Source organism: Lutra lutra, chromosome 7 (assembly GCF_902655055.1).
Source record: "Lutra lutra chromosome 7, mLutLut1.2, whole genome shotgun sequence".
Classification (NCBI taxonomy): domain Eukaryota; kingdom Metazoa; phylum Chordata; class Mammalia; order Carnivora; family Mustelidae; genus Lutra; species Lutra lutra.
This window is the reverse complement of record NC_062284.1, coordinates 83608852-83632004: the sequence shown is the minus strand read 5'-3', so window position 1 is coordinate 83632004 and position 23153 is coordinate 83608852. Positions and strand designations below refer to the sequence as shown.

At 43.6% G+C, this 23153-nt stretch overlaps 1 protein-coding gene across 1 annotated transcript in view; it reads left to right on the top strand.

The window, feature by feature from the left end:
- The window catches only part of EGLN3 (egl-9 family hypoxia inducible factor 3), a 28018-nt gene extending 6149 nt beyond the window's left edge, over nucleotides 1-21869 (top strand). The window contains exons 2-5 of the mRNA XM_047737717.1: nucleotides 14873-14992; nucleotides 16827-16963; nucleotides 18932-19005; nucleotides 20172-21869. Of these exons, the coding sequence (XP_047593673.1) occupies nucleotides 14873-14992; nucleotides 16827-16963; nucleotides 18932-19005; nucleotides 20172-20203 (363 nt within the window). The 3' untranslated portion in view covers nucleotides 20204-21869. The remainder of the gene's footprint in view (nucleotides 1-14872; nucleotides 14993-16826; nucleotides 16964-18931; nucleotides 19006-20171) is intronic.
- Nucleotides 21870-23153: the final 1284 nt, after the last annotated feature.

Here is a 23153-nt window from a genome sequence, read left to right as displayed (position 1 = left end):
AGGAAAGGTGTTTTTGAGAGGGGCTGGCCTCGTGAGTCAGGTAGACTAGAAGACAGGGTCCTTAGGTTAATTCAGCCACCTCAGCATGCAACTTGGGAATTTAAAATACACTGAAGGCTTAAAATTGATAGACACCCTTAGGTGGAATTATGTGCGCTCGACCTTGGGTATCATGAATTATTTCCCTTTCTGACCTTGTTCAGCTCGGGCAAAATTTGTAAATTCCTTCCTGTATCCTGACTCTGGCTAGAAAAATTTCAAATTTGTAAATAACAAGCAGCCTTGCATGTCACAACACCATTCCGAAGACACACCATGTATAGACGATTTCTCTGCCGAAACTCTAAGGTGGGGTGGTTTAACCCAGCAGGAGCGGAGGGTGTCTGCGAAGTATCTCCAGGCACCCCAGCGCCATGCCCTTCAGGATGAAATGTGGAGGACCTCGCCTGTGAGCCATGTTTGCTCCGTTTGGCAAGACCTCTGCCTCTGACACACCCTTGTGGCCTTGGGTACAGTAAGTGACATTTCGACCCAAGTCTTTTGAGCACCCAGGAAGCAGTTTGCTGGCTAGCCTTCTAGGCTTTGCAGGTAACCTTCCAGAGAGAAGGTTCTTCGTTCCTTTTTCATTATTACAGCAACAGATTTGACCATTCCTTTGTAGTATCACTTCATAGTTGTTAAGTAATATTCCTCTAAGAAATGGGTGTCATTTTCCTCTAGTGTTTGTCAAATGCTGACGTTCTGACAGTAATGATAGTTCAGATGTATTCTGCTGGGCCCCTGCCAGGGGTGCCCAGCGGGTAGTGGAATCCAGAGGCACTGGAATTGTAAATGCGACAGACAAATCATTTTATGATGCCAGACTAAGGAATTCGGTTTTTGGCAGGTGGCCAAGAGCCGTTGATTTGGCTCACATTCAGAGCCCTGTGTCTGTTTGCCAAGCGAGATTAGTTAGCTTGGTTCATTGTACATAGAATTTATACCCTGTTTCCCTTGATTATCTCAATCTTAAACCAGGGTGGCACTTACCTGAATTTCGTATCTTCTTTCGATCTTGATCTGTGGGTTACATTCCTATTCTCCGTTTGGTGAGTCGGGAGCGACTGAGGGTTGTATTTTTCACCCCCTTCCCCAACTTGATCCCAGCCTTATGGACCTGTGGGTTTCGGTCGTATAATGCAGGCTTTCAGATCTGGGACTGGGTTCAGTCCGTACTTCCTTGCTGGGCAGCCCTCATGTTCTGTGCCACAGGAATCCCTCCTTATCAGGCCATGCCAGGTTTTCATCCTTCAGGAGATAGAGTGATCAGTGTTTCTCAAGTTCTGGAATAAGTGTGCCTCTTTCATACTAAATGTTATTTTTCCTTCCAAAATGAGGCCAAAATGCTATTACCATATTTAAAAAGTTCCGAGCTACAAAGGATCAGAGAATATGATGGTAGTCTTGATTATTTTTTTTTCACTGGGAAGGAAACAAAATGACAAACTCAATTCCAGGTGTCAGTGACATCTATTTTTGGTTCTCTTGGGGGAATGTGAAGTTGTTTTGAAGTGTTCGGGATAATATTCTTTTGAGCATTACTTGGAAGTGGTAAGGACCTACGGTTTTAAACAGTCTGAATTTCTCTGGGAGCTTTGCTCTGTGTTCTCCCGACACAACACAGCACATAGAACAAAGATTCTGCCTGTGCCCCTCATTCCACGCCCCCTCCTATGTCTCCCCGTCTTTCTAGTTAAACCTGAGAGAGAGCTCAGTGCTCCACACAGAACTGACAGGGAGTCTTTGTGTGTGTGTGTGCGCTTTTGGGTTTTTCTGGATGGCTCCTTTTTTTTTTTTTTTAAAGATTTTATTTATTTACTTGACAGACAGAGATCACAAGCAGGCAGAGAGGCAGGCAGAGAGAGAGAGAGAGGAGGAAGCAGGCTCCCTGTGGAGTAGAGAGCCCAATGTGGGCCTCCATCCCAGAACCCTGGGATCATGACCTGAGCCGAAGGCAGAGGCTTTAACCCACTGAGCCACCCAGGCGCCCCTGGATGGCTCCTTTTGGATTCATACTGTTTTGCAGGTTAATTTGAATTACTGGAGTGGGTGGAAGAACAAAACCTTTTCATTTTTAATTTTAATTATTTAATAATTTCTTTTAAGATTTTATCTTCTAAGGAATCTCTGCACCCAACGTGGGGCTCAAACTCACAACCCCAAAATCAAGAGTCCCATGCTCTAGTGACTGATCCAGCCAGGCGCCGCCTATACAGGACCTTTTTAAAACACAAAATATTGGGGCACCTGGGTGGCTTGGTCATTAAGCGGCTGCCTTCAGCTCAGTTCATGATCCCATGATCCCAGGGTCATGGGATCGAGCCCCACATGGGCTCCCTGCTCGGCTGGAAGCCTGCTTCTCCCTCTTCCAGTCGCCCTGCTTGTGTTCCCTCTCTTGCTGTGTCTCTCTCTCTGTCAAATAAATAAAATCTTTTAAAAACAAACAAAATATCAAACACTCGGGCAGGAACATGCAATATTATTGGTTCAGACTTGGCCTGTTTTGGATTTTTGTTTTTGTTTTGTTTTAGGTTCATTGTGGAACCTCAGGTTTTGTCTTTTTTTCTCAAACCTCTTAACTAAATTTTGTTTTGCTCTCCTAGTAGGAATCCCTGAGGAGGGAATTATTTTAAAGAGCCTTATTTTAACCATAAATCACCTGCCTTTGTTTCTTGCGAACGATCACTCCTGTGATCCATTTTAATGTGATTTTAATGTGGTTTTGCCAGAATGTAAGTAGTCCAAAACCCAACACTAATCATGTCATCTCCATGCTTTCAGCAGACTAAACCACACTCTCACCCCAGTTTCTATAGTATGTGCTGCAAACTTCTTACCGTGTCATTTAAGGCCCTCCATGTCTGACCCCATTTGACCCCATCTGACCCTACTGTGCTTAATCTCCTGATGACCGACTTCTCCCTCCCACTCCTGAAATGCTAGAAGCTGATTTGCCAGGCACACTGAGCATCCCTGTCGTCTTCAACTGTTCAGAATCCATCTTAGTGACTTCTCCACGAAGCTGTCCCTCCTGCTTCCCAGAACTCTGTGGGTAGCTCAGTCCAAGCCTCCCTGCTACATACAGACATACCTGTATTTACTTACTTAGTTACCCTACCCTCCATTTACTTACAAACTCCGCCAGAGACTGTTAAGCTTGATAGAAACTTCTAGTGCCTCGGAATAGTCTCTTAAAATTCATAGGTGCTTGACTTAATTTCATTATCTTCAAAAGGAACTTTGATTTCAAAGGATGTCAGGGTGTCAGAAAAGCTATAAATATTTTGTTAGGTGAAAAAAAGATTTTGCAGTGTGGCCCCTAATTTGATGTCAAAGTCTTTAAATATTTTATTATATTAACATGCTCTGAAGGAGCATCTCAAAGACAAGACTTCGGCTTTATGAGGTTTTTTTTTTTTCCCTCAGTTGTGAAATTTTATTCTTGGCCCCAGCAAGTACCGGGGTCACGCCCAGATCTTGGCAGCTCACACATTTGGACGGGTCTGGCGCCGGGAAGCGAGAAAACCCCTGACCATGAGCTTAGAGCCCTGGCTTCTGGCAAGTGGGGTCTCAGGACCTCCATCTCCACTTATTAATGAATGAGATGGATTTTTATTTTTATGTAAAGTTCTATTTAGTTGGTACCTACCACTAGACCCCAGGATGGGCATTTTACATTTTCATTCATCTCGCCTTGACTCTGGGCAAGCCTGTTTTCTGAGCCTTGCTTTCCTCATCTACACCATGGCTATGATACTATTTCTCTGCCTCCGGGATTATAGGGAATTAAATGAAAATTGAGACTGAATTTCCATCTGAGAGGGCAGATGGGTGCTCTCAGCACTTCTTATTTGATTCCAGAAGCGACTCCTACCAGCGGTCACACTCCAGCGCTGACATGACAGTAATCCTCAGCCATGCCACCGAGTTAAAATTGGAATGTTTCCTGCCAGCTTTAGGAATCACACTGCCAAGCCTGGGCCAGAAACTGCCTGAGGAATTCCTCTCCCTTCCTGCTGTTACCCACCTCCTCCAGGTACCCACCACCCTCCCCAGATTAACAAACACTGGTGGTTGGTGACTCTCCACCGTCTAGGAGGAGGCGTTGCTCATAAACTCTTGGTTTGGCCACAGAATCGCCATGGTTTGCAGAGTGGGGTGGTTGGGTCAGCTGCATCAGCCTCATCTAGAAACTTGCCAAAAATGCAAGTTCTTGGGCCTCTCCCCAGACCTCATCAGTCAGAAGCTTGTGAGCCCGCCAGGTGATTCTCACACTTGCTCAAGTTGGAGAAACCGTGAAATGAATCAGAGGAGGCTGAACGGGGGTGGGACTGTATCTTCCTACACTTTCCCTGTTCGTGAGAAAATTAGAGTTCAGTCGTTTGCTCAGATCTGAGTGTTTTTATTGCTAAGACGAAAACATACAAGCACGTGAGGCTCATCTAGGAGATTTCTGAGAAAAACCCACCACCTGTGAACATGTTATGATTTTTTTTTTTCCTGTTGTTTGTATCAGTAAACAAGTTTTCTAGAGCCAGAATTGGAGCGCAGCTTGGAACTGATGGCATCCTCTTTCTGTGAAATGGCGGGGGAGGGGGGGCCCGGCGGTGAGAATCTTGGTTGAGGACTGCAGGGTGTGGCCGCCCTCCATGTGCCCAACAGTGTCGCAAGAAGTGGGAGCTGAAGGTTCCACGAGGAAGGGGGACAGGCCCCTCATGATTTTGGATGAGCGCAGACCACACGCATAAACCGCCTGGCTTAGATGCTAACTGCCTGTGCTCCCTGTGAATCCCACACAGAAGCCTAGAATGGTCTCTGGCCCTCCAGGGTTGGGGATGGCTGCCCCATGGGAGACCTGAGAAGGCAGACGGGGGTGGGCTGAAAAGCGGACAACCAAATCCAGCTTGGTGGGAATCGATGATAGGACCTGGAGAAGGGCTGGGAGGAGCAGCTGCTTGTCCTTTTCTTCCTTCTGCGTGGAGGTCTTTGAATCCCCAGTTAAAGGTTTGAGTTTGCATCTGGTAAGTCAGGAGAGTCATCTGAGAATCAACCTCCTTGCTTTATCTTGGAGTTGAAGCGGTTGCCCTGGAAATAAGAGCACCTGTTTTCAGTTAACAAATGCTTCCTGATATTTTAGAAGTGGTGTTTAGTGGTGGAAGGACCATGCTTAGTTCTACAACGTTCCATGAGTTACTTTGGGTTTCTCCCCCGCTATAAACTGGGGCTTTGTATAGGTCTTAGAAGAACACGGGGACACATAAATGAATGATCCCTGTCCCCCAGATTCAGAGCCAGCCACCCCTTTATTTCTAGTCTCCTCGCTGCACCCCCAAATAGTTTATACTTCGCTCTCAGAGGAGCCTTTTACTTTCTTCTCCTCTAAGTTACCCCTGTGGGTCTCACCCCTCCTCTGGGCTTCAGTGGGCCTGTAGCCAGCGTATTCTAGTTAACGTGCTTTTTAGAAAGTTCTGTGTACAGTGATTTCCGGTTGATACCGTACTGCTGGAGTTGTCTCCTGAGCAAGCTTGGCGCGTGAGTAAGGACAGCTTAATCTCATCTCTGGCATTCCTTTGTGTTTACCAGGTGCCTCTCCTTTGACAAAACACTTTTGTATTTCCTTGAAGATTTTTTCTTCCTTGGTCATTTATCTTCTGACTTTGAAACAAGTGTGAAAACCTTGGCGGGTGTTGACCTGAGCTAACAAGAAAAGGTCCCGAGACGCGGACCTCCTCCCATGAAACCCCGGGCCTGGGAGCAGCCCCTGGGAGCCTGGGGTTTAGAGTGGGCGTGAGTTTGCCCTTCAGTGGGAGGATCTGAAGCAAAGACCCTGTGGACAGTTGGTGCTTTCCACCAGGATTGAAATCAGTCTCCTTTACCCCGTGCTTCTGTTAACCGCTCTCCCGCCTTGAAGCGTTCGTTCACAGACTCAATACGAGCGCCCTTCTTTTTCATATTTTTGTCTTTTTTTTTTTTCCCCTTGACAGTTTTCTACGATTATGGAATGGCTGCTAGGCAAGGGTGAGAGGGATTTAAATGCTTCAAGTAGAACTGAAGATCTCTGTTCCCCCCAAATGGGTGACTTGGCTAGTGTTGGGCATTAGGTAAGCGGTACTGATGAGGCATGGCTTGGTGATGGAGGCTTCACACTCCGCAGCCAGAGTGACTGGGTTCGAAAAGGCAAGGGACTGAAACTCCTGGTGCCTCAGTTTCCTCATCTGTAAAATGGACCTGAAGAGGGCTCCTGCCTCATGAGGTTATTTATGAATATTGAGTGAGGGAATATTCATGAAGCACACGGAACAGTATCAGGCACGTAGTAAGCACTATACAGAATGTTCAGTAAATCATTGTGTCTCCTCAATGTCCTGAGTTCTGATTCCAGCTGATTTGCTGTGTGTCATTTCTTTAATTGAGCTGATACATTTTGCCAGATGTTGAAGGGCACATGTAAATATAAGATCTGGCTTCCTAGAAAATAATCTGACTTTATTTACTCCAGCATAGCTGCAGTGTCCCTAGAGAATTGTAGGTAGTGTTTTGGCTGGTTTCTCTTAGCTTAAGAAGATTGTTTCAAGGCATTTTTCATGATGTGTTTTGACTGGTAACTTTTTTTTTATTACCCATTTATAAAATCTTGTCTTCCCAATTATATTTGAGTTATGATTTCCTTAACATGTTTGAGGATTCATGGCTGAAGAGAACTTAAGGACAGACACACCTAGTTTCTGAGAGTCCTGCAACCACAAACATTCTTGTTTTCTCTTATTTTCAGAGCCTTTCTGAGAGCTGCAGGTAAAATTTTGTTCTTCTGATAAGACTATTTCTAACATCAAAAGAAGTCAAATATTGTGAGACCCTACCCCCATATTGCCTTAAGGATTAGTCATGAATTTGTTTTTCTATACAAAGAAGATAACTTGGAGAGGGGCGTGTGGTGGTTAATGACTTCTACTGAGAACTTGGGGGCAGGGAGACTCCTGGCCAAGGCTGCTGCTCACCGTCCCCATAATCAGGAAATGAAACAGGATGGTGCGTGGAAAGTGCCACCCCAGAGGGCCACCTGGCTACACAGGTCCTCAGGAAGTGGCAGCTGTTAAAGTGTGGAGAAAGGCATTGGAAAGGATATGGTTAAACGCCTCTCTTAATGTCCTTCACCCTGAGTCTGGCTGACTTTTGCTGATTTCATAAGTGTAAGGAAGCCCTTATTCAAAACATTTCTCTGGTGACTCGGGGAGCGCCGGGGGAGGGCTGTCCTCTGCCGGTTCCCTCCGCAGTCTGCCCTGCGGTGTGCTCGGGCGTGGGCTAGCTGCCACCCTCACGCAGCGCACGTAGCCCTGTCACTCAGCCGTCACCCTGCTGGCCAGGAGCCAGGCCTCCGGGGGGGAAGGGCTGCCTTTCCAAACCCAAACAGCCTGTATTGATATGTCGATGTTCCCCAGCCTGTTTACTGTGTTTAATTGCAGAGCTCTGGCTGAATCCTCTCCAAGGAGAGGAATTAACCACAATTCAGAAAGGAATGACAATAGTTTCTGAAATTCTTGGCCTCACAGAGTTTCCACGGCCTCTCTAGGGAGGGTGATTCACTCAAGTTCATGCACGAAGTGCAGGATTCCCTGGAATAGAATCTTGATACAGTGCAGTCAGACTTTATAGGCCTGTGAATCCCCTGTGATTTTATGCAGATGGGTGTGTGTGTGTGTGTGTGTGTGTGTGCACGTGCATTTCTAGGGTGAGGGTGGGAACCTAACTCTTTAATGAAGAATTTCAAGGAGCTTTGGCATCTGGTAAAACTGCTGTCATTGAGCTAGGAGAACTAAATCGAAGGTTCTAGAGTCTGGGTAGTTGTTGGTGGTTTGGATGATTCCAGAGCTAGGACCAAATTCTTAGTAGAGTTGAACAAGGGCACGGATGGAAAAGTCAACGTGGGGACAGGTTTTCAAGTGAAGATGGTAAATTCCCTGCCTTCACATGAACGATGCTCTCACCTGACCTGAAAGCGGTGGATAGACCCACATCATCAGAGCAGCTGAGAGTGGGTTTGGCCTTATTACTTTTCATTTTCAGAATTACCAGTGCTCTTGCATTTCAATAAAATCCATGCATGGGGGGCATGATGATTATTGCTGTAAATTGAAGGTGAGGTTTTGTGTCCCAGTGCTCTGGGTTCAGGAAGAAGCTTTTCTTTTTTCTTTCCTTTCCTTTTTTTTTTTTTTTTTTTTTTTTTTAAAAGTCAACTTAGGGCTTGAGCTCGGGACCCTGAGATCAAGATGAGCTGAGATCAAGAGCCAGATGCATAACCCACTGAGCCATCCAGGCACTCCAGGAAGAGGTATTTTTAAGTGTGGATTTAGAACAAATGAGGAAGGCAGAAGTGGTTCTCATTATAGAAATAGAATAGCAGAAAACATTTGAATGAACAACTTGAGGTTTGTTGAAAGGATTACTTACTTACAGTTGTAGTTGTCTGGTGTTCTGACTCCTCTGAATTGTCTGGTCAGATACTGAGACTTTGGGAAGGGGAACATGGTAGGTAGTTGGCCAAAGCTCATGTTATTGCCCACCAAAAGCATATTTCCTATTTTTTCCTCATTTTGTTACATAAGTCTTTAACTAGAAGCACTAGGCGGAAGGAAACAGCTAGGTTTGCTCTTAACCAACCAGATAGACAACAAGCAAGATGCCAAGATAATTCGTGACAGTTTGCAGAGTTTCCTGCTTTGTTCTCAAAAATGCCTACATTATCTACAACTAATTTATTCATGCCAGTCTGGATGAAGTTAGAGTGAGTGTAAAAGGTTTCTAAAGTACTTTTTATGTTCATGAGCGGTTCGTCATCACCTTGAGAGTTTGCTTTTTTGGTTGTTGTTCAATTTCAGATGAAGGCTAGAACTGTTACAAGTGTGGACTTTGCAGAGTGACTTTTCTGGAAACTCTTGGAGGAAGCCACACATGGTTGCCTTTATCTTGCAAAGATGCCTTATGAATATTGTACAGTAGGAATTTAAGTGATAACAGTGGGTCCCATGAGCGGGTCCTTGAAGATTACATACCCCTGAACAAAGAAGATAGGGAAAGGCTAATGCAGTGATCCCACCATTCGCTTTCTTGTCCTCTGGATTTAAGTTCCTTGCCCCTGCAAAGGATTTTTGTAGTTCTCTTCTCTCAGTCCTTGTCAGAGCCAAGTGGAAAACCATGGAAAATGACATTTTGGCTTATCTTTCGTTTTTTGTTTTGTTTTTCTTTTTCTTTCTTTTTTTTTTTTTTTTTTTTTAAAGAACAAAACTTGGAAAGATCATGCCTCTTCCAGTTTCTCTCTAGCCTTTTTTTACGGTTTACCTGCATATAGCAGTTTGAATACTTATAATTTTTGCTTTTCTTTTTAAATAGGAGAACTTCAATTTTGTTTTATTTTATTTTTTTTTAAGATTTTATTTATTTATTTGTCAGAGAGAGAGAGGGAGAGAGAGCAAGCACAGGCAGACAGAATGGCAGGCAGAGGCAGAGGGAGAAGCAGGCTCCCTGATGAGCAAGGAGCCCGATGTGGGACTCGATCCCAGGACGCTGGGATCATGACCTGAGCCGAAGGCAGCTGCTTAACCAACTGAGCCACCCAGGCGCCCCGAGAACTTCAATTTTAGAGCTAATGTCTTTGTTGCAGGGACTAACACTCCCCCTACCCCGTTCCGAATTACCAAATGGGACCCCTTCCTCAAAGGGGGCCTCTGTGAATACAGGATGGTAAAGTATACAGCCCCAGGACTGCCCTGTTCACTGTCCCCATGAAATGTGTGTGCTTAAATATGTGCTGAACTCCAAGCACCCAGAAAAATGACCCTGGGAGTATATAGCCTTCAGCTCCTTGGACCCAGAGCTGACTAGGAAAATTGGCAGGTTTATCGCCTTGGCGGTTGTCACCGATCTATAAATTGGACCCATTTCTAGCCAGAAAATTTGAACTCTTACCTTTTCTACTATGGTGAGCTGCTTGGCTATTTTTGCAAGCTAACAAAGCTACTTGATCCCCTGTATCTCTTCTCAAGTCTTTACACACCCGAGTTCTCTGTGTGGTTAACTGTCTCGTGGTGGAGAGAGGAAGGACCCTGTCCAGAGCCCACATGGGGGAAGGACCAGAGGAGGCCCATGGGATGTGGATGGCGTTGAAGGATGAGGTCTTGCATTTGGACGGGGTACATCTGAGCTGGGCGAGGAGAGATGGGGGAGTGCCCCCCTGGAGCTCAGGAGCTGTCCCAGAGTAGCTTGACTTCTTAGGAGACCACAGACGGCGACCTCAGAGTACAGCCTGATGTAATTTTTTGTGACCGTGATTAAAAAATTGGGATAAAAACCATTCAAGAGAGTTTATATGCAGATCTGCTTTGGTTGCCCGTATGTCTCCTAAAAATCTGCGGATTTGGAACACTGGGCCTTGGTTGCAAAGACCTGCAGATTTCCTGGTTGTAGGCAGCAGAGCACACATTCCGGAGGTCACACATTATATTCCTGATTAGCTTCAGTCATTTCTGTTACTTGGAAGCACCAAAGCTATTTGAGTCAGCCAGTCCTGGATTTGAAGCTGCAGAGTACTTAAGTAGAATCTGATCCTTGAAGGGGAGACATTCAGAAGCCCTGGCTGAGGGGAATAGCTAAATATATAGTGAAAGAAGCAGCATTTAGTGTATGCCAGGCCTTGAGCTCAGCATTTTACAGGGCTTAACTCCAGTCCTCATAAGCCCATTTTACAGATGAGAAAACTGAGGTAGGAAGAGGTTAAGTACAGGTTATCCTGTACTTTGGTTGCATTTTATTCCATGTATGCGTGTGCTCAAGAGCGTTCATAATTGAAAGCAAATCCTTACAAAGACTGACTGGTATTTCTGTCTAGCAAGGAGAGGGGTCTAGCATTTGGCAGTGGACCAAAATACGGGCTTGGAGGCACTCAGCCAGGCAGCTTTGAAGTTTTGCTATTCTTGACACCTTTTTTACAGTGGATTCACATTGATTGCAAATTTTATGAATAAAATGAGTTGATTAATATTTTGATGTGCTAAATTCAATTTTATGTAAAAGGCCACTTTATAACTTGTTTAAGACCAAGTCATACTAGTGAGTCTGACTCCAAAGTCATGAGCGATGTGAAGTATGTTTCTCTAAAAATCTAGGTCGTTCCTAAGAAAATGGTTAGTCTAATCGGAGGCTGGATGGGGCAGACATACCACCTTTCCACCTATGGGTCTAAAATGATCGTCACTGCTGAGTAGACAATGTGTGTCCCTGCCTGAATGTGGCCACCCAGATGTCTGGAGCACCTGTCTCTGGTCTAGAGCCAGCCTGGGAGGGTTTCCCCCCTCTGCTCATTTCCTTCTGCTACAGAGCTCTGGAAAGGCTTCCAGGGGTGGTGGTGGTGGGTTGTTGTGGGGCCCAGCGGGGTCGGAGGAAGAAATGATGAATGCCTAAGGGGACACGGGATTCATTTGCACATCCAAGAATGCAAATCTAGGGTTGTATTGTATGAACTACTGTGGGCCACGCTAACATGTCACTAAAGTTCTATAAATTTCAGGTATCAATCTAGTCAGGAAGTTTTGGCAAATAAAAAGTCTGCCATTAATGAGTCGTTGTCCTGGTCAGTGCCAGTGTTACTGCTTGGCATGTTGGTCCGCGATAATTCAAGTGCTCTGGCCCCGTTTTTACTATTCCGAAGCGTTCTCTGCCTTTATACGTTATAAATCCCTTCCCAGCCTCGATGAGGCTTAGATCGCCCTGCAGTTGAACCGATCTGTTTCCGGGGTTTGTTTCTGTCCCGTGCACAAGTTGGCCCAGAATTGCACGCCCAGTTGTTGAACGGAGCCTTGCTTCTCAGGACATCCTTACCTCCTGGTTCTAGGCTGTATCAGAGACCAACTAATAGCTGGGAGCATGACCAAGCCAAGACCTATCACCTGTGGCTCATGTCCAGAAAACACTGATAAAACCGGCCTGTGTTGTTTCGACAGGCCCACTGAGGCCCACAATAATTTCCTTTCATTGTTTCAGACTTGATGCTGTGGCTTCAGAAAGCAGGAGAGAGGGCGAAGATTTGCTCTGGCCAGAAAAATTCCCTCTGCTCCCCTTCCCTAAGCAATTAGATTCTCTGTGGACACTTAGGGGTTTTGTCCTAATAAGTCCCTGGGAGGGTCTAGCTCTTTTTCTGTGTGTGTGTCTGTGTTTTATAGATGCAAGTATTTGTAAAGGAGGTACTTTTGTGAGTTTTTATCTCTTTTCTCAGTATTTACTGGAGACTGCATTCTGAGGTAGACAGGTGTTTCATAACACCCTGAAGAACCCTGATGCTCCTTCTAGAGTTGCTGCTTAGCTGGAGTCTCAGACCTTCAGAGGCCCTCCAGCCTGTGCCCCTCCTTCTAGAAAAGAAACTAAGCCCAGGATCACATAATTAGTTGCTGAGTGAACCAGATGGCAGGCATCCAGACCACTGACCTTTTCCGTAGAGTAGGGCTGTTTAAGAATATAAGATTATATAGCATTGACGGAATGCTGCTTCTTTTCAGGGCTTCACAGTGGGGAGAGGCTGAGATGGTAGGGAATCTCGCCTATAATTGTTTGTGGCTTAAGTGACTTTCATTATTGGCTCAGTGGTGACTCTTATAATCCTAATAGCTGCTTCCAGGGATGAGTAATTCCCTAGTCATTATAGGTGACTTCATTTATCTCTTCTTCCCAGCCAGGCCCATCATTTCTGCCTGTTACCAATCAGCTCTCTCCAAGCCATTCTTTGCTTGATGGTACCATCATTTGTTAAATCTTGATTGCAGTGGCCTCAGAATTCCACTTTCTGGATGAGGTTCAGGCCAACAGCCTCACGTCAGCTCCAAGATATGACATTGCATCAACATTGTAGATGGTCAAAGGCAGGATACGGGGATCGATAGGCGCATGAGGGATAGGGTGATTTCAGTGTTAAGATCATTGTAAAGCCAAGTTAACTGTTGAGCCTTACTCTTCTAGTATGCAGCATGTGTGATGCCTTTATTTATTTATTTTGTGTGTGTGTGTGTGATGCCTTTAAAGCGACACTTTGTTCATGTTTTCATGCTACGGCTCATGGTGACGTGGCAGCCACAGCATGGAAGCTGATTCATTGAGCCACTCGTGCATTAATTTGGACCTCTACCTGACTGATCATTTTACCAGCAAAACAGCCCTGCCCTTTATGAGGGACAATACCAACTGATCAGTACATGTATTTTGAGGATAGGTTTTTAAAATGACGGAAATCTTGGGGCAGCTGGGTGGCTCAGTCAATTATGCGTCTGCTTTCTGCTCAGGTCATGATCTCAGGGCGTGGGCTCAAGCCCTGTTTTGGGCTCTCTGCTCAGCAGGGGAATCTGCTTCTCCCTCTCTCGCTGCTCATGCTCTCTTTCATGCTCTCTGTGTCTCAACTAAATAAATAAAATCTTAGAAAAAAATTAAAAAATAACAGAAATCTTGGGGCACCTGGGTGCCTCAGTTGGTTAAGCATCTGACTCTTGATTTTGGTTCAGGTCTTGATCTCAGGGTCATGGGATTGAGCCCCATGTTGGGCTCCATGCTCAGCAGGGAGCCTGCTTGATCTCTCTCTCTTTCTCTTCCTCTGCTCCTTCCCCCTACTTGTGCTCTCTCTCTAAAATAAATAAATCCTTAAAACAAGATGACAGAAACCTCTGTTGATCTAGGTAGAATGTAAACTTACTCTGTAGAGGACAGAGCCATTTGCTAATTTATTAATCACATTTTAAACAGACACCTTCCATGTGGCAGGCACTGTGTTAGGCACTAAGAAGGCATCAGCCAATAAAATAGGAAAAATATCCCTGTCCTCATCTTATGTTGCCAGTTCCAGTATCTTCCCTGCATATGTCTCATCCCTATGAAAATATTTTAGGAATAAAGGCAGTATCCTGTGAAGAGAAGTAGTTTTTGCACTTTGCCCATTGTTTCTACTCCTTGCTGTAATCTTCCCATGGAACAATTAGAGATTTGGTACCTGCATAATAGTAATTCTCTAATAGTAATTTTTAGTAAGATTTGTTGGTATGGCTTTCTACTTTATTCCTCTGCCTGGCTGATACAGGTAGTGCCTGGGCAAAGGAAGAGAAGAACTTCGGGTTCTTGCCTGATATGATAGTTATCAGTAGGCAAGAAGACAAGCATTGAGAAACATACTCCAATGTTTCTGTGGCTTCATCTATGAGTTGGACCTGATTACGCTGCCTGTGATAACAAATTGTGGCACAGCTTCCTTCCTTCCGACTGACCCTTCCCTCTTCTTTCTGTCCTAATCATTTTATTGAGCAAGCCTGATCTTTTCCTTCCTTGTGATTGGTTCCTGTTTCTTTGTCAATGCAAGGATCTTTAGCCATTATTCTAAGCGGGTGATTTGGTGAGATTTGGTGATTCAGGAGCACCTCTTATAAGGCATAATCCCTAAACTCCATTATCTACTGTGTCTGATTTTGTGGGTCTAGGATGGGAACCCAGAACCTGCTTTTTCAAAGAGGAGGAATAGAGAAAAGAAGGGCATCCTCATGATGCTATAGCTGGGTTACTGTCTAAAATATTCTAGAACTGTGGGAATATTGCTGAACCGCTTTCCACGTGGGCTGAGCCATAAGGTATGGCTTGGCTGTTAATCTTACATGACGAAGGATCTCGATTTATGTACTGTCCATGCAGTTAAGGAGCCCACGGCTGCCTGTAATGTCACATAGCACCCAAAGAGACTGCATTACTCTGCTGTTCCCCAGTGGGAGAAGGTGTCTCAGCTTTGTTAACCAGCTTTCTTGGGATGTCTCCACAGGCAATGGTGGCTTGCTATCCAGGAAATGGGACGGGTTATGTTCGACATGTGGACAACCCCAACGGCGATGGCCGCTGTATCACCTGCATCTACTATCTGAACAAGAATTGGGACGCCAAGGTACAGTGGAATAAAGGGAGTAGAGCGCGGGGCTAGAGAACTCTAGGGAAAGAATTCAGATGACTTAGAGGAGTTCATGATTCCCATGGATGACTCTTTTCTACTTCACCATTTCCTTTTTTTTTTTTTTTTTAAACCATTTCCTTTTTGTCTCCTACTGTGGTGTTAGTACTTAAATTGACCAGATGAAAATAATGGATATGAAGTTAATTGGGAGGGATGGGGCACGTGGGGTGGGGGGCAGTAGGAGAGGGTCATTACTAGGTTATGGGAAGGGTGATTGATAGGAAGAAGGTAATTCACTATTTCAGGAATGGGGAATCAATTTTCTTTTTTTTCTGCCTAAACCAGAGCTGATAGGACTTTCAGTGCACAATAGGATACATACTTTTTCCTTCCAGCAGCAACATTGACAGAGTCCATAAAAATAGAACTAACTGTAGGATATAAAACCGGCCCCAAGTGAGGTTTCCCACACAGCCCTCTTGGGGTAACCCGTCTCATTGGTGGCCGCTTGCCATGGCTCACCATGGTTTGTGAATGTCAGAGGCATTCTTGCCTATTTTTATATTTTTGAACATATAGATAGATAGAGATATGAAGTCTGGTTCCATGCTTACAGACATTTGTCTGGAATTTGTATGCTTTCCGAAACTTAAGGCTGATTTAGGAGTCTGAGAAGTCAGAGAACTTTTCAAGCTCATTTGGCTTTTGAACCTTCTGCATCTCCATTTCCTGTTCATTGGGGCAGATACTGGTCATCCTGAAGCACAAGGATATTTTATCTGGGGTCAGGGAAACAAAACCTGGGAAACCAGTGAGTCAGATGTCTCTTCCCCTCTTTGGTAACATGACAGGAATACATCCCTTAGTTGTCTTTTAAAATCTTTTAAAAGGTAGTGTTATAGGCAAGAGAGTAAAGTTACCATGTCAGTGATAAAAAATCATGAAGTATGAAATCATGCAACAAATACACGAGTGCCTGTTAATGCCAGGCCTTGTGCTATGCAGAAATATTGATGTGTGGGGCCTGGATTCTATCTTGATATGGTCATCCCAGCAGGCGGTTCGGGTGTACATATATATTTTTTTTTTAAAGATTTTATCTATTCATTTGACAGAGAGAGACCACAAGTAGGCAGAGAGGCAGGCAGAGAGAGAGGAAGGGAAGCAGGCTCCCTGCTGAGCAGAGAGCCCGACGTGGGACTCGATCCCAGGACCCTGAGATCATGACCTGAGCCGAAGGCAGCGGCCTAACCCACTGAGCCACCCAGGCGCCCCCGGGTGTACATATTTTTAAGAAGAAATCCAACGAAGAGAGTGATACATGTCCTAAAAAGTGTAGATAAGGTAGCTGGAGTTCAGAAAAAAGAACATGGACCTTCCAGCTGCTGAGATCACATAGGAGCTGGAGCAGTTCAAAAGAAAGCTGTAAATTCTAATTGATGGGGATGTTATGTGTGATGACTGTCCTAGGACGTTCTTAATATTAGATGGAACCCTATGAAATTTTCAGTGGGTTTTTTTAGGTCAAAAACATTCAGATGTTGATAGTTTTGTGTGATTGGACCTAATAGCACTCCATTTTGTGTCCAGGGGTTTCATGACTGGGGGTAGGAAGGCTTCATTCCATGTGAGGTGGATAAGGAGAGATGACTAGCTAAGTTGGAAATAAAATGAAGTACAAGGTGTAAGGCTGTGGAGAATTTTGGGAGTAATGCACATCCGGACTGGAGGTTGGAAGATGGCATTGTCTCCAGATGAGGCTGAAATACTATTGGTAGTTAATTATGTGTGATGCTAGGAAATAATCCATCTTCTTTGTGGCCCTCAGCTACACGGGGGGGTCTTGCGGATATTTCCGGAAGGGAAGTCATTCATAGCGGATGTGGAGCCCATTTTTGACAGACTCTTGTTCTTCTGGTCGGACCGCCGGAACCCGCATGAAGTCCAGCCTTCTTATGCGACCAGGTAATAGCCAGAGCCATGATGCCTCCTGAGAAACTTCTGTACAAAATCCAGTTCCCAGAGAAGTCCCTAAACTCATGTCCCATGCATACAAAGGACCAACCACTCTCCAAGGCTGATAGCTAACCTGTTTGGAGGCTATCACAGTTGAAGGGGAAACTAGATTCTTTGGGTCAGCTGGAACTATTAACATATTGTTTTCCAGAATGTCAGCTGGAACTAATAACAAATTATTTTCCATTAGGTGAGCATGGTGGATTCCCGATTTCCCACAGTGCTTTTCCCTTTCTCCTTTGCCACTCCTCCCTTAAACCTGCCTAACTTTGAAGTAGTCCTAGAGAGTTTTGGTCATCACATATCAGGAATTCTGATGGTTAACTCTGGATGAATTTATAAGTTCCCTATTGCAAACAGAGAGAGAATCTTGAGAAAAGAGAGGGGAATTTGTTCTGACTTCTTTCTCTTTTTTACCCTTTCCTTCCCTTCAAGTTGGTTTGGGCCCACTGTACCCATCATGTCCCAGTAATGGGATATTTAAAAGCCCCTTCTTTAGTTGAAGCATGAGAAGATTTTCAGGGGAACATGACAAACTTGTTTAGTATTAGTCTAGAAACTGTTGATGTCATCTTACTTTCAGAATATACCTTTCATTATCTTTGTTTTATGGCCCGAGCTGTAAACCAGGCGGTGGCCGTGTGCTGTGGGGATGCAGCCCAAACTGGGAATTGCAGTTGGGGGCAGGAGGAGACAACTATGGTAAAATAATGACTGAACCTTAACAAGCCTAACTAAATTAGAATCGCATTTAAGATTTATAGGTGCCCCCCGCCCAAGGAATCCCAGATCTGAGACCCACACAGAGTTGCATATTAAATGTCAAATTGGAATGCGCCCTAGGTGAGCAGGTAGCTGATTCTCCCCCCCAGAGCCTGGTTGTGGCTTGTTTAATAGGGTATGATAATTGGACCCTGTCATTTGTGCCAGCATTCCCTAGGTATTCCCCAATCTCTTGATCATCCAAGTCACAGGAGAAACATTAGCAGATGTTGATGAGCCCTTGAAAAAAAAATCAAGGGCTATAGGAATTCCAGTAGCTAATAATAATTAGAAAATGAAACTTTCTGAAAACTCATGCATGAAATGATTCCTATTACAGTCTATCCCATAAATGGGATAAAGCAAATTAGTGGAAACACAATAGAAAGCTTGAGGGCATCATTATTCTGTTGCATCCTTGCCTCAGTATCCTAAACCAAAGAAAGCAGGTCAAAAGAGTTTTAAGTGTCCTGTTGTTTAAATAAGTTGCTCTTCAAAGCTTTACGCATCTGTCACCTCCTCTTCTCCATGTCCCCCCCCCACAACAGCTTGGGTCTCTCAAGTCTTGAGCAGAATGACTCCCTTTGGGGTGCCTGGGTAGCTCAATTGTTAAGCGCCTGCCTTTGGCTGGGGCTCAGATCATGGACCCAGGGTCCTGGGATGGAGCCCTACATCGGGCTTCCTGCTCGGCGGAAGCCTGCTTTTCCCTCTCCCCCTGCTTGTGTTCTCTCTCTCTTGCTGTGTCTCTCTCTCTGTCAAATAAATAAATAATTTAAAAAAATAAAAAAGACTCCCTTCTTGTCCTTTCTGTGTAGATCATCTTGACCTGTTACATTATTCGTTGAATTGTTTGTCTCCCTTATGAGAGCCTGAGCTCCTTGAGAAAGAAGCAGATTTATTCACAAAGATCATTTGAATTCCCATTGCTCAGGATAATGCTTGCTTCATACTTGGAATTCCTTACGTGTTTTTTTACATTAAAATAGAATTGAAACCAGAGAAGTTTATTTAAAATTAGGATGAACTTCTAATAATAGGGAGAACTTTAAATGTTGGCTTTATGAATGACTCTGATGTGATATTTATAATAAGTATTTTTTATTTTTTTGGTAGTATTTCTAAACTTCTTTTCTTATATTTGCTTATCTTTCACAGATATGCTATGACTGTTTGGTACTTTGATGCTGAAGAAAGGGCAGAAGCCAAAAAGAAATTCAGGAATTTAACGAGTAGGTGTTTGAAATTTTTCTGTGACTTTTAATGGGGTCAGTCTGTGACTTTTATTTAAACATTTGTCTATGTATTCTAATAAATACTTGACCCTTGAACAATGAGTGTGGGATTAGGGGTGCTGACCCTCTTTCCAATAATCTTCATATACCTTTGGACTCTCCAACACTTAACTAATAATTGCTTCCTGTTGACAGGAAACCTTAAATATAAACAGTTCAATCAGCACATATTTTATATGTTCTATGTGTTATATGCTGTATTACAATAAAGTAAGCTAGTGAAAAGAATGCTGTTAAGAAAATCATTAGGAAGAGAAAATACACTACTACACTGTATTTATCGAAAAATATATGTGTAGAAGTGGACCCATACAGTTCAAATCCATATTGTTCAAGGGTCAGCTGTATTCTGTTTGGTCTTGACTGGGGCTTAGCTTCATATGTAATGACATCTTGGTGGGCTAAATCCCGAAACCCTGGCCTTAGCTGTGCTGGAAAAATCAGAAAAAAATGCAAAGGACCTCCCCTATGAATGTCCACTGATTGCGTGACAGTAAATAATTAACTTTCTCTCATTAATGTTCACCCATCAAACATAACATTCAGTTTGGCTCATGATTTTGGCACATTGTATAGGGGATACAATGGAGCCCAGCTAGAATGGTTAATGTATTATATTGGTGTGGGACTGTGACTGTGTCTACAAACACTCACGTAATACAAACTGAATATGTTCTTTCCGGTGTTAACACCATTCCTCTCCTGCCTCTAGCTGTAAGGCAGCATTTCCCAAGATATGTCCTACTGAAACATCCCACTAGTGGTCTCGCCATGTTGGTTTGTGAAGGGAAAACTTCTGGCCCCCTAAACATGGGAAATGTTACATGCTGTGTCCTTCTCTCGAAGACTTACAGTGGTTATTGGCATATTAATCGAGAAGTTAATCTAAGTTTGGAATAAAGATATGTGCAGCATTGCCTGTTACCCATTTGGTACCAAAGAAAACACATTGTGCTAAGTCCTATGGGGGTGGGCATCATGCTTGGCTTTGGATTATAAAATGGGAGGTGTTCAGTGGAGGCTTTTTTGATGCCATTTGTGGCCTTAAACTCATCAGATCTGGCTCCTTACCCTCTTCATTTTCTCTTCTGTCCCCAACTCAGGGAAAACTGAATCTGCCCTCACTGAGGACTGATTGTGCTCTGAAATCCGCTGGCCTCATTCATTTTGGTAATGGTTCCTGAGGTCTCTTGAAGAGTTGAGATCCAAAGAAGGCCTCTTCCGTGACTCGGTGACAAGAAGCCCCCCTACTGCTTGTGTCATTCACATCCCTGTCTTACGTATGGTACTTTGTGTTTTCTTGCCAAGACTGCATCCACCTTCAGACACTCTCTTTGCCAGATGAACTCATTTGCTAACTCCAGAAATACCTGCAGACGACCTAGCTGGCCAGCGGTTGAACTGATAGATTTCAATAATACTGGCTACCAACACAAGATCCTGGAAGCATGGGCAAAGGAATGACTCTTACTTGCACTTTATGTACACTTCCTGGTTTGAAAGGAGGAGGTTTGCAAAGAAAAACAAAATGGCGACAGATGCCGAGAGGCATTCATGAAGCCTTAACAGCAGGAAACAGAAATTTGTGTCATCTGAACAGTTTCCAGATATTCTTAATCCCGGGCTTTTTTGGGGGGTTTCTGGAGAATTATCACAACCTAATGACATTATTACCTCTAGAAAGAGCTGCTGTCATTGTCATCAATTTAGAAGTATCCTGTGGGTGGACACTCTCTTTTTCCTGGTCCTGTAACCTGGATTTGCTGCCTGTGCCCCATTTTGCTGAAAATAGAGTTTTCTGGTCAAAGGTGATCTACCATCTATTTTTTTTTTCATTTGTTAGTTGAGAACCTAATTCCCCAAAGGCAAAAACTAGACCTTAATTGTTTGGGTTACTTTGTTGAAATGGAATTTGAATTTCAAGCAAAGGGGAAAAGAACCCACTTGGTAGGTAGTTCAGAGGCAACAGCCTCTGGGAGCTGGTATCAAAAGATGTGGGTCTGCTAATATACTGTAAACCTGTGGGCATCTTGGATTGTCTGAGAATGGCAGAGGGGTTGGAAATGTAGGCGCTCCCGCATTTCAGTTTTCCCTTTTAATGAGCTCACCCTTCTTGTTTAACAGAATGAGAAAATAAGAAAAAATGGGGTGTTGTGTTTTAAAAAGGAAAATGAAAAAAAATAAATGATCCCAGAAGACTATTTTCTGTCCCTAGTAGCCTTTCTTTAACAATTGACTCTCAGATCTACTGTGGTTGGCAGTATGTCCAGAACTATGGAATTTACCAGAAACGGGGAAGGTCCTACTACTGCAGTGCGCAAAGGTCCCACTGTCTCAAGAATCCTGAATTGCGCACCTATCTTATGAAAGTTAGTCTTCCTAGTTTTCAATTCCATTCTCATGTTTTTAACTCCCATTAATTTCTTGCATACAAATCCCATGAACATGAAAGAGCCAGAAGTATATTCTTTTGTCATTTATAGATATATATACTTTCCAAGAAAGAAGCCCCCCCCCCCCATTTCTGGTTTTGGAAAGTTCCCAGATAAGACTTGTCTTCATTCTCACAACTGCTCTATTTTTTTCATAGTGCTTATCACCTTCTAACTTCCTATGTAATTTACTTATTTATTATGTTTATTGTCTCATTTTCTTTCTCTAGAGTGTAAGCACAATGAAGACAGGGATTTTTGTATGTTTTTAATCAACGGAATGTACTCCCAGCACCTAAAATAGTGCCTGGCACATTAAGGGCTCAGTAAATACTTTGTTGAATAAACTTGCTTTCCTACCTTAGCGTATTCATGGTTTGATTCATTTCCTCCATCTCTGGCAAAAAAGGACTGCTGGAAGTTTTTATATACCTCTCTCTCTCATTGACTTACAGATTGAGGCTAAGAGTATTAGGAAGTTTTGGTCATAGTGTCATTCCGTATCTGTTTCCCTATTGGAATAGGTCTTTGACAACTAGGAATCTAAAAACGGAACAACGAAAAATTCTGCCCTTAAGCAGCTTGGGACTTCAGGAGGAACCTCAGAACAGCTTCAGATAGGACAGAGTACATCCCTCCTTTGGAACAATTTTGAAACACTTTAGTAAGAAAAAGAAAGAACATTGTTCACCAGGAATTTTATATGCCATTAAATTGTAATCAGGTTTTTCCCATGGTTCCTGATGTCACGAGGGTGCTCGTGACAAGGTTCTGAAGGAATATCATATCATTCCAATAGTATGTCTTATATCTTTCACTTGAGACATTATTTTGACTTGCCCAAACATCTGACTTCTTTGGCCTTGCTTATTCCTTTCAGACAAAAGTCCTATAAGCTAATAAACTAAATAACAAATCAATTTTTAATGCACTGATTTTTCTCAGGGTTGACTCTGAGCCCTGGAAGGTTGAACCTAGAAAATAAAACTGCAATAGCGTCTGCTTTTTGCTCTTCTCTTTGACAGCCCACTTAGGGGAGGACTCAGCCCCGACAAAGAAACATTATTTGGCAAATAATCTGATCAATTTTCTTTATATTCCTGGCAATGAAATGTTAAGAGCCCACCTCAGTGTTACGTCACCTAAAAAGTGCAGAGTCCTTGGCAGGAGATTCAATTTTGAACCAAAGATCCAATTTCATGGAAATAAAAAGTCTTACCTAAGTGCATTAAATAGATCTTTAGTAGAGTAGTTAATACCAATTAAATGCTGGGCTGTCTGTATCATGAATTACCCATTCAGACATGATTTTGTTTTTCTCCTTTAAATAACTCAGGTTTTTTTCGAGGCTGGGTCATCCTCATTTCTTTCGGCCATTCAATCCCGAAATTTCCTGTGTTTCAGAGACCAATGATGGGAAATGCCATGCTGGGTCAGCAGCTTGTATTAAAGAGGAATTTGGACATGTCAGGTACTTTCATATTTGATTAACTACAAGGACTAGCCCAAAGGATGTTCTTGGTCACGTTATTTTAAGTAAAAAGAATATAAGATTGACCTAGCTTTAGTCTTGAATCCTTTGAATGACACGAAAAGAATACTGCTGGTCAGTGAGGTGGGTTTTAGAGACTTGTCAAAACAGTAGAGAGATAG